The sequence below is a fragment of the Homalodisca vitripennis genome, chromosome 8, assembly GCF_021130785.1.
Source record: "Homalodisca vitripennis isolate AUS2020 chromosome 8, UT_GWSS_2.1, whole genome shotgun sequence".
Classification (NCBI taxonomy): Eukaryota; Metazoa; Arthropoda; class Insecta; order Hemiptera; family Cicadellidae; genus Homalodisca; species Homalodisca vitripennis.
The window spans coordinates 103,081,988-103,098,572 of NC_060214.1; the positions used below are offsets into that span (position 1 = coordinate 103,081,988).

The following is a 16,585-nucleotide window of genomic DNA, read 5'->3' on the forward strand; positions in this document are numbered from 1 at the left end:
TAATATTAAAACTTAATCTTAACATACGCTGTATATAATAGTTCGATTTCTAACTTTTTACATCGTTAAGAGGTTATATTCTTAAAATTTTTGCTGGAGGATCCCCGGATTCTTTGCGTAAGATCCCATGTTACCCCTCCCTCCCAATAAGGTTCCGGTACCCCTGATTTCCTGAAATTTAAGAAGTCGTGTGCTTGTTCCCAGAGGGTCGAAATTATTGTTTAAAGGATTTATTCTGTTCTTTATCATAGGGTTTGTGTAATAATTAAATTTGTCTCTGAAAAGGGAAATTTGATCGTTTGAAATGGATAAAACACAAATCGATAGAAATTTTATTTTAAAGTTATTAAAGCTTGAATTTTTAGTTTAGGTAAACATCTAATTGAATATGTAATTAAATTCTGTAAGCCTTACTTTGATTCAATTAAGTATGTAGCCTACTGGTAATAAATTTATAGTTGCATTACATATAAGAATCTTTCGTTAATAAGTTCTATTAATAATTTCAGAAAGAAACCATTTTCTTAGCAAAATGAATTTGAGGAAGAGTTATAGCAGCTATTGCTTAAAGTTTCAAAGCATGTATTCTAATTAAGTGGCCATGAAAACGCTCTTGACCGAATTATTATGACGATTCTTCGTAAAAAGATGTCATATTCTCTGTTATAAAAATGTAAATGAAATGATGAGGATGTGAACAGTAGTACGCTTATAAACTAGCGATGACGAAATTATAAGAAGTAGGATATTTTTAACTAACTATCAGGTAATTTATTGAAACCCAGATACTACAAGATACTGACAGTATATGACCCCTAGGTTCTATTATCAAGACATAATAATATTTCTTAAGAGGTGCTCAGTCTTTTAATTAAGATGGAACAACAAGTTTTCTATTGTAAAGTTTTTGTATTTTCTAAGAAAATTTTTATTACGCCCTTTAACAGACTATAATATTTGTGAATGCAGGAAATTTCATAAATATATCACAAGGAGGATAGCAGGACTTTGAAGCTGAATATTGATACCTACATGATACAACCAGGCCCTAAGAAAAGTAAAGTATTTAAAATATTGGAACATGCAAAATTACTGGTGGCCAAACATGTATTTTATTTATAAAAAGATACTTTATTTAAAATAATTTTGTATTGAAAACATGTTATTTTCTTAAAAAATATACTTTCGTAAAGCCATAAAAAATAATAAAAAACAGAAGCCATAATTCATGTAAAAAATTGTGCAAAAGTGATATTTTTATGCTCAGTCGTTATTATTAGGGCCTCATTGCAAAATTACCTGTTTTATACTTCAAATGCATGTAATTCTTCTTAGAGTGATCAAAAGAAAACACTTCCACATTCTCATTTTCAAGAAAATTACCTTAGAAGGCTTTGACTTTAAAATGAAAATAATCGATTGCACTGACTTAAACCTCCTTTTGTAACAAAAACTATCCGTAATTTGTAGCTTGTGAATGTAAAAATATTGTGTAATTTCTTCTACTTTGTAATATTGCATTATCTACACATCAAAACTGTATAAATACAGATCTAAGTATTTAAATTCCAACCGGTTCTTTATAAGTTAAATGTAATAATGTTGCTGTCGTTTTTAATGACCAGAAATGATGATTTTCGGTACCGGTATCGAATTTCTGTTATTGTTTATGCAGACTTTACCTTGAACTAGATAGTGTAGCCCGCCGGTGCCCTTGAAATGAGAGCGTTGGTTTGCCCGAGAACCCGATCCCAAGGTCGGAGCGGGCTGAACTATATGGTACTGGTTCTCTGCTGCCGAGGTCTCCTGCGAGGTCGCCGAGGATGCTGTCCTCACTCAGCTTGTTGTGTACCACTTGTCGTTCTCAGCTGTGAAGGTAGGTGCCTTTTGGTTCTTCAAATAGTTTTATTCTCATAAATATATTTTTATAATTATTTTAACTTCTTATTTAGAATACTATATTTTTTATAATTTTGTAGTTCAGAAACCGTAGGAAAACTTGCCTTGTATTTTCTAGAAATCGATTGAAGAATATTCTTTAATAAAGTAATCGATCATCAGCTACAGTAAATTTGAAGGAGGCCAAAATGGAAGAGTACTGAAAGGGTTAAAATATGAAACTATCTTTTTTCTCAAATCATATTGAAACACTTTAAACTATTCGTCTGAAACGTTAAAAATCGCCGTAATCTTACCACATATAAACCTTTTTGTAGGGCTTTAAGCCTTATTATTTATTAATCTGGTGGTGGTGGGCTATAAGCCAAACTAAGTAAAATATTGTACAATATTACCGTTTCATGTTTTAACCCTTTTAATACTTCTGCTAAAACTAGCGTGGGTGCTAATTGATTTATTTCTTAAAAGAAATTTCTCTATCGATGTTTTGAGAAATACAATACAGAATACAGTGTTTTGTACATTTTGCATTGGTGAAATAGCGGGAACTTAAACGACTTATTCAACACGGCAGTGATTAAAAATTATGTTTATACTCGGAGGCGTATATTATATGTAGGAGACAGAAGATAACAACAGAGCTGCAGGGGCTGCATGCGGTCAGATAATCAGTCCACCCGGGTTACATGTGGGTGTTTGGTGATTATCTAAATCTATTATATTGGTATTCAATTTCACTCTTGGGAACCTTAATATGTGTTACCGAGTTTTTGTAATACTGAACGATGGCAAATGTCCGGAAAAAATACTATTTCCTTCAGAATCCTTCCATCGTCCAGGCCCGTACTAGGACCGTTTTTTCGGACAATTTTACCGGGACCCGGACCAAGCCCGCCTCACTTGTACGGGGCCCGCAAAAGCTACGAACGGCCCTGCCATCGTCAAAATTTGCCTCAGGCTTTGGGCCAAAAACCAGCATAAGTAACCGATTTTCCGGCCTCTATAACTAACTTAGATCTTGTCTCTTGGACGGCGCAATCACTTTTCGGTTGTGACAGGGGTATTTGAAATTTTTAAAGTATCTGAAAGCCTTTAAGATGCATCTTCTGAAGACAGAAAGAGTAGAACAAACCTTTGTGGCCAATCCACGGAGAGTGATAATCTTTTGAAGCAGGATCTAATACGGATCCGGATCAAAAATGATTGAAGATAGAAAACGTGCATTTTTTACATTATGTATTTGAAAGACTACTGGAAGAAAGGAAATATGCGTTATTTATAAAAGTAATTATCTTAAGAAATTTTTTACCGAACCGTGTTATTTGTTTTAAATTATATCTTATTACCAAAACATTATTTTCTTAGATTAAAGATTATTAAAAAAAAACACACTCTGTGAAGCTATGTCTTATGTAGATTATTCAGCTGCTTTAATTTGGGACTAGCTACAAAATTGCCTAAATTTAAATTCCTGTGATTTCTCAAAAACCGAAAATGACTACTTGTCGCGTAACAGCCTTCGCTGAGGCTGCATGAAAAAATCTCAAGTCTGTAGTTCATTTCATTCTGGAGATATCCTTCTAACCGACAGACAGCCAGACAATCATATAGAAAAAATGTACATCCACCGCCAGACGAAAAAGAAATGATGTCAACCAACTAAGTGATTGGCTTCAATGATGCACAGCCAAATCACATGGAGTGAAATGCACCATCATAAATCCCTGAAATTTTTTGAAATATTTAGAAATTAAACTTCATATAAAATTTAAAGTCTATACTTCTGTTCGATCGTGTGGACAGGCAAACGGAAAGGAACGAAATGTGTCTAATCGAGTAGGCTTCGCTAACGCTCAGCCAGTCCAATTTATCCTTCTAATGTACAAGTCCAGCTATGGTATTTGGTCTTCTAGGTTCCACCGAACAGAGCCCTTAAAACAAATCCAAACAATTTTGAAAAATACCTAAAATGTGTGCTATAGGCTAAAATCAACCTAGTTTCACTTTTCTGGTTTAGCTGTTTACTCCTACCAAAATGTCACATTTGCATTATAGATATTCCCTTCTATTTCCGTGATACAAGAAATGTCGATAGAAACAATTTCAACACCGTTGATGGGGGGGGGGGGGTTGAGTGGGCACGAGTTTTTTGGTCATGAAGAACCTGAAGTGATTTGGCAATAAACCTGTTAAGCAAGTAGCGTTCATGTTAGCCCTACTGCCACACGCCATGGCTATCCACTTAATGTCCTACTCTGTTCATAGTACGAGCATTCATGACCTCCCTCCCGAAATCAAAATGATCAACTCCTTACAAAAAGGAAATCAAAACTAGTAGTCATAACACAAACCTAAAACTTTTAGCATTACCTGTTTTTTTAGATATTCAAAATGAAACAGCTTTACAAGCTCTACGTCAAACAATCTAATAGATCTTTTGATTATGTGACAACTTATCCGATATGATCATTGTTATCAGATTCTGAAGACAAGTTGTCGTGTTTATGTTGATGGCTAACAATAATATGGTATTGTACTGGTCTGTATTTTAATCTTAGAATTTTTTGTCTTGTTATTTCATCTAACTAAAATGGTGACTTTAAATTTGTAGAAAACGAATAAACGTAAAACTTCTGGTTTGATCAAAAGCCTTTGGACTTTGATTCGATCATGTAAAATATAAGTTAGAGGAAAATGTTCCTTAACTTATCGTGCTACTTGTGAAAAATAATTCAAAACCTAGATAGGTTATGCAAGTATTAGTGTTCTATGTTTAATGTAATTTTTTTGAATAAACAAGTTTGCGATTTGAAATTTTCCAGTCATATTTTGCGTCACCCTAAGACAGGTATCTCTCCGGTCAGATGTCCTGAGAGTCTTCTTCATTTACCGTCATAAGAATAGTGTTAAACCTCATGCCCGTTTACGATCTCATTTTCAGTCGTAGCATTATGGGTATTTCCTTTTTAAAGATATAATAAATAAACATCCAAACGTTTTTTAGTTTTTCGATATTTTTGTAGGTTAGTTAGAAAAATATATAAATCTTTGTTGTAATTAATCTTTTTCACTTCTTTTACATCTTTCACATTCAAAAAGTTTACAGTTTACAAAAACAGTATGGATGTTAATTAATTAATTATTGTTTTTAATTAATACATTCCGTATTGTTACGACTAAAAAATAAAGGCGTAAAACTTCATGAGGTTTAACACTGTTCTTATGGAGAAAAGTTCAAGGTAATTTTACTACACCCGAGTCGTCTGTTTCAAATTTGATGTTACGTTTCAATATTAGTTCAAATACTATGCTGAAAATCGGCTTGCATGTGCATTCGTATTTACACACAAGTATTCATTGAAATATCAATGGTAATAGTAAAAAAATGGGGTTTTTTGCATTATTACTCGAACCAAGCGGAGCAAGTAGGCTACTTTTTGTGACTCAATGTTTATTAAAATTAAATTGCAACAATTTTATTAAAAACTTAAGAAAATAAATAATAATTTTTTAAATATCTATATGGAATATAAATAACAGGGAGGGAGCATTTGCATTTATTTGTAGTAAAAGATTACAATTGAACGTTTAAAAATAAAATTTTAAAACATTATCAAATTTTGATCTCGAAATAATTTAGATAATCCTAGATAGCCCAAATCCTCCCCCCCCACACTACTGCCGGATGATTGGTTACGTCACTGTCTATCAGTTCTTATCTCATCTAGAAGTCTGGTAGTGTCCGCCGTGGTCTCTCGACTACCAGTTCGTGGTTAGGCGGTGTGTGTCGCGTCTACCAGTTCATATTATATGGAGTCTTCACAGCATGGGTATGTGGCAATAAACTCTTTCAAAATACACTTTTCATAAACAGCTGCAACGTCAACTTGATATTTATATTGTGTTGTAAGTTTGTGCTGACTGGCATTTCGAAATGTAAAACTCTTAATTTTTAATACATATTATATTCATTTTAGATCAAAACCATTATAATTACAAACCAATTCTATCCAGTTAGCTTGTGCTCTTAGGGCTACTTTTCTCAGTCAATTTACCAAAAAGTTTCTCTTAAAAAAGGTTTCATGAAGTAATTAAAAATCATTATTGCACGTTAAATATAAGGTTCACAACGTTAGTTGACGAGCAAACTGTATTAATAATTACTGAAAATAAATTGTCCTAATGTGCATAGATAGTCCTACTGTTGTATAATAACTATCCAGCTGTAGTGTATATACTCAAAGTTAAGCTATGAGTCTGGTGTTTATTTTACAGCTATCTAAATTTCAATTGAAGAGTAATTTCTGACGCTATATAAATTGTTTTCCTTTTCTCCACCACTAACAATATTAAATATGGTTAGGTAAAAGCTCAAAGTGCTTTGAAATGTTCATTTCGATTTTATTTGTTCCTCTAGGATGCATGCAAGCCTTATCTTAACGCTCAGTGATAAAGAAAACCAACCATGCCAGTTCATAACTTATATTTCTGAGCCACAACTATGAATATGTTATAGCTTGCTAAAGAGTGTGACAGTAAAGAGTAGGAATTGCTGTTTATTTTTTAAATATAGTGTACCTTTAAATTCGTTTGTACTAAGTACGTCTTAAGTTTTGCATTATTACATAATTAATATATCGTCTCGTTTTTCTCCTTTCGACTCAGGTTTGTCAAGTATTTTCCACAATTAATTAATAGCTGTGGTATTGAATTGACGGAAAGGCTAAATTTGCGTAGGTTGGGTTGGGTTACCTAACTGTATTTGATATTGTTAGTGGTGGTGAACTGACGGAAAGGTTACATTTGGGTAGGTTGGGTTGGGTTACCTAACCGTATTTGATATTGTTAGTGGTGGTGAACTGACGGAAAGGTTACATTTGGGTAGGTTGGGTTGGGTTACCTAACCGTATTTGATATTGTTAGTGGTGGTGAACTGACGGAAAAGGTTACATTTTGGGTAGGTTGGGGTTGGGTTACACTAACCGTATTTGATATTGTTAAGGTGGTGGTGAACGACGGAAAAGGTTTACATTTCGGGTAGGTTGGGTTGGGTTTACCTAACCGTAATCTTGATATTGTTAGTGGTGGTGAACTGAACGGTAAAAGGGTTACATTTGGGTAGGTTGGGTTGGGTTACCTAACGTATATTTGATATTGTTAGTGGTGGTGAACTGGACGGAAAAGGTTTACATTTGGGCTAGGTTGGGTTAGGGTTACCTAACCGTATTTAATATTGGTTAGGTGGTGGTGAAAAACTGACGCCGAAAGGGTTACATTCTGGGTAGGTTGGGTTAAGGTTTACCTAACCGTATTTCATATTGTTAGTTGGTGTTGTGATATGACTAAGGAAAGGTTACATTTGGGGTAGGTTGGGTTGGGTTACCTAACCGTATTTGATATTGTTAGTGGTGGTTGAACTGACGGAAAAGGATAATATTTGGGGTAGGTTGGCGTTGGGTTACCTAACCCGTCCATTTGGATATTGTTAGTGGTGGTGTGAAACTGACGGAAAGGTTACATTTGGGTAGGGTTGGGTTGGGTTAACCTAACCGTTATTTGATATGTTAGTGGGTGGTGAAACTGACGGATAAGGTTACATTTTGGGTAGGTGTGGGTTGGGGTTTACCTAACCGTATGTGATATTGTTTGTGGTGGTGAGAACTGTAGGAAAAGGTTACATTTGGGTTAGGTTGGGGGTTGGGTTACCTAACCGGTATTTGATATTGTTAGTCAGAGGTGATACTGGACGGAAAGGTTACATTTGGGTAGGTTGGGTTGGGTTACTCTAACCGTATTTGATAATTGTCGTTAGGTGGTGGTGAACTGACGGGAAAGGTTAAAAAACCCCCCAATTTTTGGGTAGGTTGGGTTGCGGTTAACCTAACAGTTATTTTGATATCGTGTTAGTGGTGGTGAACTGACGGAAAGGTTACATGTTGGGGGTTTTAAAATTAGGTTGGGGTTTGGGTTTACTCTAAACCGTATTTTGATATTGTTAGTGGTGGTGAAACTGACGGAAAAGTGTTACATTTGGGGTAGGTTGGGTTGGGTTACCTAACCGGTATTTGATATTGTTAGTGGTGGTGAACTGACGGAAAGGTTACATTTGGGTTAGGTTGGGTTTGGGTTACCTAACCGTATTTGGATTATTGTTAGTGGTGGTGAAACTGACGGAAATCGGTATACATTTTGGGTAGGTTGGGTTGGTTGGGTTGGGTTACCTAACCGTATTTAATATTGTTAGTGGTGGTTGAACTGACGAAAGGATTACATTTGTGGTAGGTTTGGGTTGGTGTTTACCCTAACCGTATTTCATTATTGTTAGTGGATGGTTTGAATCTGACGGAAAGATACATTTGGGGTAGGTTGGGTATTTGGGGGGTATACCTAACCGTATTTGATATTGTTTAGTGGTGGTGAACTGACGGAAACGGTTACATTTGGGTAGGTTGTGTTGGGGTTACCTAACCGTATTTGATAATTGTAGTGGTGGTGAACTGACGGAAAAGAGTTACATTTTGGGTAGGTGGGGGTTGGGTTACCTAACCGTATTTGATATTTGTTAGGTGGTGGTGAACTGACGGAAAGGTTACATCTTGGGTAGGTTGGGTTGGGTTACCTAACCGTATTTGGATATTGTTATTGGTGGTGAACTGGACGGAAAAGGGTTACATTTGGGTAGGTTGGGTTGGGTGTTTACCGTAACCGTATTTGACTTTTGGTTAGTGGGTTGGTGAAAAACTGACGGAAAAGGTTACATTTGGGTAGGTTGGGTTGGGTTACCTAAACCGTATTTGATATTGTTAGTGGTGGTAAAACTGGACGGGAAAAGGTTACATTTGGGGTAGGTTGGGTTTGAGGTTACCTATAAACCGTATGTGATATTGTTTAGTGGTGGGTGAAACTGTCGGAAAGGTTACATTTTGGGTAGGTGTGGGTTGAGGTTAACTAATCTGTGTATGTTTGCTATTGTTAGTGGTGGTGAACTGAACGGAAGAAAGGTTACATTTGGGGTAGGTTGGGTTGGGTTACCTAACCGTAGTTGATATTGTTGAGTGGGTGGTAAACTGACGGAAAGGTTACATTTGGGTAGGTTGGGTTGGGTTACCTAAACCGTATTTGATATTGTTAGTGGTGGTGTAACTGACGGAAAGGTTAAATTTGGGTAGGTTGGGGTTGGGTTTACCTAAACCGTATTTGATATTGTTAGTGGTGAGTGAACTTGGACGGACAAGGTTACAATTTGGGTAGGTTGGGTTGGGTTACCTAACCGTATTTGATATTGTTTAGTGGAGTGGTGAAACTGATCGGATAAAGGTCTAACCATTTGGGTTAGGGTTGGGTTGGGTTACCTAACCGTATTTGATATTGTTAAGTGGTGGTGAAACTGACGGCAAAGGTTACATTTGAGGTAACAGGTTTGGGGTTGGGTTACCTATCCGTATTTGATATTGTTTCAGTGGGTGGTGAACTGACGGAAAGGTTACTCATTTTGGGGTAGGATTGGGTTGGGTTACCTAAACCCGTATTTGATATTGTTTAGTGGTAGGTGACTGACGGACAAAGGTTACAATTTGGGTAGGTTGGGTGGGTTTAGGTTACACTAAACGTATTTAATATTGGTTAGTGGTGGTGAACTGACGGATAGGTCTACATTTGGGGTAGGGTTGGGTGTAGGTTACCTAACCGTATTTTATTTATATTGTTTAGTGGTGGTGTGAACTGGACGGAGAAGGTTTAACATTTGGTGTAGGTTGGGTTGGCGTTACCTAACAGTATTTTGATATTGTTAGTGGTGGTTGAAACTGAACGGAACTAAGCGTTATATTTGGGTAGGTTGGTGGTTGGGTTACCTAACCGTATTTGATATTGTTAGTGGTGGTGAACTGAAGCGGGAAAAAGGGTTTACAATTTGGGAGTAGGTTGGGTTTGGGTTACCTAACCGTATTTTGATATTGTTTAGTAAGTGGTGGTGTGATAACTGACGGACAAAGGTTACATTTGGGTTGGTTGGGTTGGGTTTACCTAACCGGTATTTGATATTGTTTCGTGGTGGTGAACTGACGGAAATAGGTTACATTTGGGTAGGTTCGGTGTTGGGTTACCTAAACCGTATTTGATATTGTTAGTAGTTGTGAACTGACGGGAAAGGGTTACATTTTGGGTAGGTCTGGGTTTGGGTTACCCTAACCGTATTTGATATTTGTTAGTGGTGGTGAATACTGACGGAAAAGGTTTTACATTTGGGCTTAGGTTGGGTTGGGTTACCTAACCGTATTTGATATTGTTAGTGGTGGTGAAACTGACGGAAAGGTTACATTTGGTTAGGGTTGTGTTGGGTTTACCTAACCGATATTTGATATTGTTAGTGGTGGTGATCTGACGGGAAAGGTTACATTTGGGTAGGGTTGGGTTGGGGTGTACCTAGTGGTGGGGTACTGACGGAAAGGTTTACATTTTGGGTTGGTTGGTTGGGTACCTAACCGTTTTTGATATTGGTTTAGTGGTGGTGTGAACTGACGGAAAGGTTACATTTGGGTAGGTTGGGTTGGGTTACCTAACCCGTAATTTAATATTGTTAGTGGTGGTGAACTGACGGAAAGGTTACATTTGGGTAGGTTGGGTTAGGTTACCTAACCGTATTTAATATTGTTAGTGGTGGTGAACTGACGGAAAGGTTACATTTGGGTAGGTTGGGTTGGGTTACCTAACCGTATTTGATATTGTTAGTGGTGGTGAACTGACGGAAAGGTTACATTTGGGTAGGTTGGGTTGGGTTACCTAACCGTATTTGATATTGTTAGTGGTGGTGAACTGACGGAAAGGTTACATTTGGGTAGGTTGGGTTAGGTTACCTAACCGTATTTAATATTGTTAGTGGTGGTGAACTGACGGAAAGGTTACATTTGGGTAGGTTGGGTTGGGTTACCTAACCGTATTTGATATTGTTAGTGGTGGTGAACTGACGGAAAGGTTACATTTGGGTAGGTTGGGTTAGGTTACCTAACCGTATTTAATATTGTTAGTGGTGGTGAACTGACGGAAAGGTTACATTTGGGTAGGTTGGGTTAGGTTACCTAACCGTATTTAATATTGTTAGCGGTGGTGAATTGACGGAAAGGTTACATTTGGGTAGGTTGGGTTAGGTTACTTAAACGTATTTGATATGGTTAGTGGTGGTGAACTGACGGAAAGGTTTGTCGATACAGTACAAGGTCGATGGTACTGATAACAAGTGCAACGGTGACAGAGAGCATTTTAAACCAGCGCTATCTCTAGTCCGACGTCTTACACCGCTCAGAATCGACACTCCACTTTGCCATTGCTATATGTATTGTAATTCCTAGAACTAGAATTTATTTAGAATTCTCGGGAGGAGACTTTTAAATAAATAATTATATTTTTCTTGGCAAAAATGGGTGAAAATCCTTCACATGAACATAATTGTGGTCTAAGAAGAAAAACATAGGTTACAATTTTTATTAAAGATAGGTTATTAAAAAATGAATTAACCTTTAAGTTATTACATTTAATAACTTACAAGTTATTAAAATGTAGCCTAAATTTTAATACTTGTTGACTTCAAGAAAGATTATGAAAAGTAGTATTGATTTCCACTTATTAAAAATTGCTAAAATAAAGAAAATCTTTGCTGTTTTGCTATTTTTTTCTTTATTTGTATGTCAGTGATTCCGACATCAATTTGCTTTGAAAATATTATTGAAATTTGTGGCTAATTTAAACAAAACGGTTAATTAAAAGTTTAATTTTTCTTGTTTCTGCAAAAAATTACTACTACTTGTGGTAGAAGTACACTAATAATGAATGATTCAGTTTATAAAATCGAGGTTATCCCTTTAAACTAGGCCAAATGCTAAACAAACAGCGAGTCACGACTTTCATGTATATTTTCTGTTAGTAAGTATACGATCGATGTCAAGGCAAGGTGTACATAGCCTATACTATTCAATTAGTTGTAAATATGTGAACTATAGTTTTTTCGTTACTCCCATTACTACTGTAGCTCCCTGTTCTAAGAACATGTTTGAATACGTCTGGCATAGTGTGAACACTGACTTGTAATGAATTAGTTGTTCTCATATTTTTCTTCCACATCCCATCCCTGCTCATGTGATTTAGCGACACTAAAGAGGTTTCTTCGATAAAAAAAACGTATACACTTTTTCCTGATTTGGGTTCAGATTGAGAAAGGAAATTCCCTTGATATGGTGGTAGTTTTAAATGGTTTAAAATCGTTATAATTGTAAACTATCTATTGATTTGTTTACCATCCAAATGGTTCGTAAAGATTAATTTTCAGAAAAATTTTCCGGTATTAGATGAGAAGCCATTACATAAACCATGAAAATTAGATTAGAAGTTAAAATTACAATGGCCAGAGATCTAATGCAGTAATTTAACCTATCTAACTCAAAAGAATAGTTCTTTTCAAATACATTACACATCTTAGAACAATGACAATTGCGCATATATTGCAATTATAGTGACACTCACATAGATTCGAAAAAATGCTTATGGCGAAGTACTTTATGAAGTTATTAAATTTCCACTAATAAAACTGAAGTCAATATTCATTGAAATTATAAGACAAACACAATGGCTCAAGTCTCCTTACCATTTAACAAGACAGCCTTTTAATTTATGATAAGTGAATCATGTTAGTTGATGTTCATTGTTGTTTGTCCATTACGGTTTGCGTAATTTCCTCTTATCAGATACGCTTGACTTACAAATATGATTACGACAGCTTTCCATTGTGTTAATCCATTGACTATACACAGTTTCGTACACAACATCAATCAAATTCAGTTATCAACATGATGGTAAAATATATGTTTATAAACATTGTCGTTTTCTCATGTTTATTTTTACAATGTAATATTAAAAAGTTAATAAATGTCAGTTCAATGTTAAAGCTTTACAATAAGAAGTATATAGCCTTGATTCTAAAAGGAAAGAAAGTAACGATCTGGTTGTAGTAAGGAAGGTCAATGTCATTGTAGAAGGTTAATATAATTGGAACGTCTGTGCATTCATAAGTGCACTCCACGATAGCTTCCATTCTACTGACAATTATTAAATGGAAGAAATTACTAAAACATAGATAACGTCTGCTTGAATACAAAATAAAAATGAAAAAGATATCTTCAACTCCATCATCGTCACTATAAGAGAGGTTGGTATACAATCTGGTAACAGTTAATGTAATTCCTTCTCCATTCACCTTCCGCTTTAAGTTCGAAACAACCAAAGTTATTCCATCCGAAGCTGACGTAGGTTTGACCTCCGAACTCTGAACTCTACAACCTGAAGAGATCCAAAAGATCGAAACAGTAAGTACCTCCAACAAATGATGAAAGTAGTAGTAATTTCGTTGCGGACGTATTCTTGATCCTTTAACGCAATTCGTCCGACAGAGTCCAAAACAATGGACTCTGGTGGTTCAAACCCATCATCCATAGCCAGCCGGCGAAAAGTCTTTCTAAATTTTACGTTCGACCAGCAACCACTCAAGTTAACAAATAGCGCATTCAATGAGTTGTGTTACTGTAATGGTAAAACCATTATGGAACACATGGTATTTCTGTTGTCTGTATTCCTGTTTACAAATGTCCACTTCTAGCTACAACGACAAGCCTAATGGCAAGATATGACGTCACACCGATCATATGTGTGAAGCCTTCTCGCTTAGAATTAAAACTATATGCCTCATCGTTTCGTCATTATACTGTCTGTGAATAGTACACTGTAGCCAGTACAAACATCAAACACTAATGTTAGTCTCTATATCTCGACAGGTGCACTATTGAGCGTACTACGATGAGAAAGGTCTCTAGGCACTGGGAAATTTCCCAATTTACAATTTCCTTCCAATGTGATGACATGGGATAAAACATATATATTTTCCTAATGTAAATTGGTCTCATTTTTCCATTATTTATAAATCTGAATAGTAATTCACTTAACAAAAAAATTATAAAATTAATATATTTGTAGAAATTAGGTAAATTTTACAACTGTATTTAGGTTTCTTTTTTGACACTGTGATATTTTAAGCACACTTTTTTTCTAAGAGAGATTATGTATTAACCATTAGAAGACGATAATGGAGGTTTAATTGAATTACTTAGTTTTAAAGCTAAGGAACAGATAAGAGTTTTCTGGTGTTGCCCGTATCTTCTATGTACAGTGTAGAATTGCTAGACTTAAACTAAAAGAAATTGAATGGCGAATATTTTTCTTAAATTGAAACGAGTGTCGTTCTACTATTCCATTTCTATTTCTTCTTCTATTCTCTGGAATGTTGTAGTTTTCAAGAAATAATTTCTATACTTACTATTACTACTAATAGTTACAACTATTACTGTACAATTGCGAAACAATAGTGAAACAGGGTTTACTAAAAACAAAACTTGAGTGGCTTAAATAATAGAAACTGAGGTTTTTCAAAAGTGGTCGTGGTGAGAAAATACAATTTATTTAATTATTTACTAATAGTAGTATTTACAATACTAATATTAAAAGACAATTTACATTAATGCAGTATACCAATCTTAATGGTTTTGAATATAAATTGAGGAAAACTTTGGTTCGTAGTATGAATGATTTTCTACTATTTGATATGGCGTTCAAAAATGTATCTTGTTGCTTGTGATAAGATTGAAATTGAAAGAGCTCTGTATTGTTTAAATCTCTATAAATCCAACCACAACATACAGCCAAATGACCGCTTTAATCGTCAAATTTGTTGAAACACTTAAACACGGTTTATGATTAGTCGTAATCCAATACAATGAACTGTAGTTCTGAAAAGATAAGAGAAATATTTTACATTTTTATAGTAACTCGTATTAATGTACGAGTACGTTAATATTGAGGTTAATAGTGATAAAGTACCTGGAAATATCAAACAATTGATTTTGATAATATTGTTCTTTAGCAAGATGGCGGCCACTGAGGAGCAGAACGGGCACGTTGAACCCCTCACTCCACCAACTGAGAAGAAAATGGAGGTGAAGGACAAATACTGGCTGATCCTACAGCTGATATGGCTAAACCTCCTGATCCTCCCATACCTACTGCTGGAGATATACAGGAAGGTCTTTCCACCGCCGGGGAAGTCCCTTAAGGGCCAAGTAGTACTGGTGAGTAGTTTCTTCAAAATGCGTTCCTTGTCGATCTTAAAGTTTCAGTAAATCAATCAGTGTTGTAAATTTGTCTCTGAAAGTGTTAAAGAACAGCTCTATTGGATCTTATTTATTTACTGTACATCCCAATTGCAAACAGCCAATACAATCATTACAACATACAATGAAAGGAAAACACAAAATGTTCATGTGTGATTAATGTGTATTAGAACAACATTGTAATAGTAAGATCAACATTAAATAACAGTAATAAGTTAAAATAAGCAAATAGTTAGAGAAATATTACTGAATACTATGAGAAAGAATAAAAAAATATATGGAGCCAGTTCGTTGGAGTTAATTTTTTGAGTTTGTCATTTAAGTCTTAAGTGTTGTTTACAGATTTTATCTCGACTATATCCATTGTTTTGTGAAATGTGTACAAACAATGTATATTAATGGTTTTTGGTTCTATATTGTAGTAATTTTTTACTATAGGATCTTTTCTAATTTGTAGAAGATTGATTTTTAAAAGTTGGTTGATTTATGCCACATCTTATCTGTATGAATGGGTTCCTGTGTGCCAAAAAGATGTCAGTTTGTGTTCTTCATTGTCATGTTCGGGTACAGTAGTTCAAATATTTGTTAATTTCAGTTTCTACTATGAATTGTGCTTAAGGCTGATCACAATTTACACGTTTCACGTGCTGTTATTTCTGTACTAAACTTTAGAGAAAGATCGTGAGCGAATAAATCGATGTTGTTATTGTTAAACTTTTGCATGGCAATCAGTTTTTTCGTGGCTTCTACCTTTTATTGTATTAGTTACAAAGGAGATAAATAATTCCATGTGTTGAGGTCCGGAGAATTATTTCAGTTAGTTCAGAGGTCTGACGCTACGGATGCGCCACATAACTTTCATTGTTACCATTCAAATATTTGCTACCCGACCTCTCACTCTAGAGATGGCAGTTAGAGCTCTCACTTTTGCCGTATCTCAGTTTATAGCATCGGATGAGTGATCTCCTGTGTAAGTAATACCATCAATGCTACATAACTAACTACTGCTTTATTTTCTTTGCCTGCCTAATCTTAAGGCTGTATGACCCTTATAGATGTTACTTGTTATACTATTCCAGTTTTCCTTCCTTTGAGCGCATCGCTTTATTATTTGATTTGATTTGGTCAAATTAACGGCCAATTTCACTCCTAATTTAGTTTTGCAAATCTATGGTAACAATGGAATAGCACTCCATGTACAATAACGTGTCACGTTTTTCTCTTTCCTTGCTATTGTGAGATCAAACTTCCGTAACACCCAAATATATAGAATCGAAGAAATATTTGCCGGAACATAAACTGTTAGTGGGTCATTGCTGGATAATATGATGTCCTTTGAATGTTGACCATTCATCAGATAAAATATGAACAACTTACTTATAATAAGGATATATTCACCCACACCTAATGACATTTAAAGTTTATTTTTTGCCGGTGTTCTTACAATTCAATACAAGAGGAAACATGTTAGGCCGCAG

The 16,585-nt window shown here is 35.3% G+C and overlaps 1 protein-coding gene across 2 annotated transcripts in view; it reads left to right on the forward strand.

Moving 5' to 3' along the window:
• Positions 1 to 1,794: 1,794 nt before the first annotated feature.
• Positions 1,795 to 16,585, forward strand: part of LOC124367820 (estradiol 17-beta-dehydrogenase 11-like) — a 36,635-nt gene continuing 21,844 nt past the window's right edge. The window contains exons 1-2 of one of the 2 annotated variants that reach the window (XM_046824949.1): positions 1,795 to 1,876; positions 14,861 to 15,065. In XM_046824949.1, the coding sequence (XP_046680905.1) occupies positions 14,865 to 15,065 (201 nt within the window). In that variant the 5' untranslated portion in view covers positions 1,795 to 1,876; positions 14,861 to 14,864. Of the gene's footprint in view, positions 1,877 to 5,594; positions 5,730 to 14,860; positions 15,066 to 16,585 lie in introns of those variants that run through there. The other variant, XM_046824948.1, reaches the window with a different exon arrangement.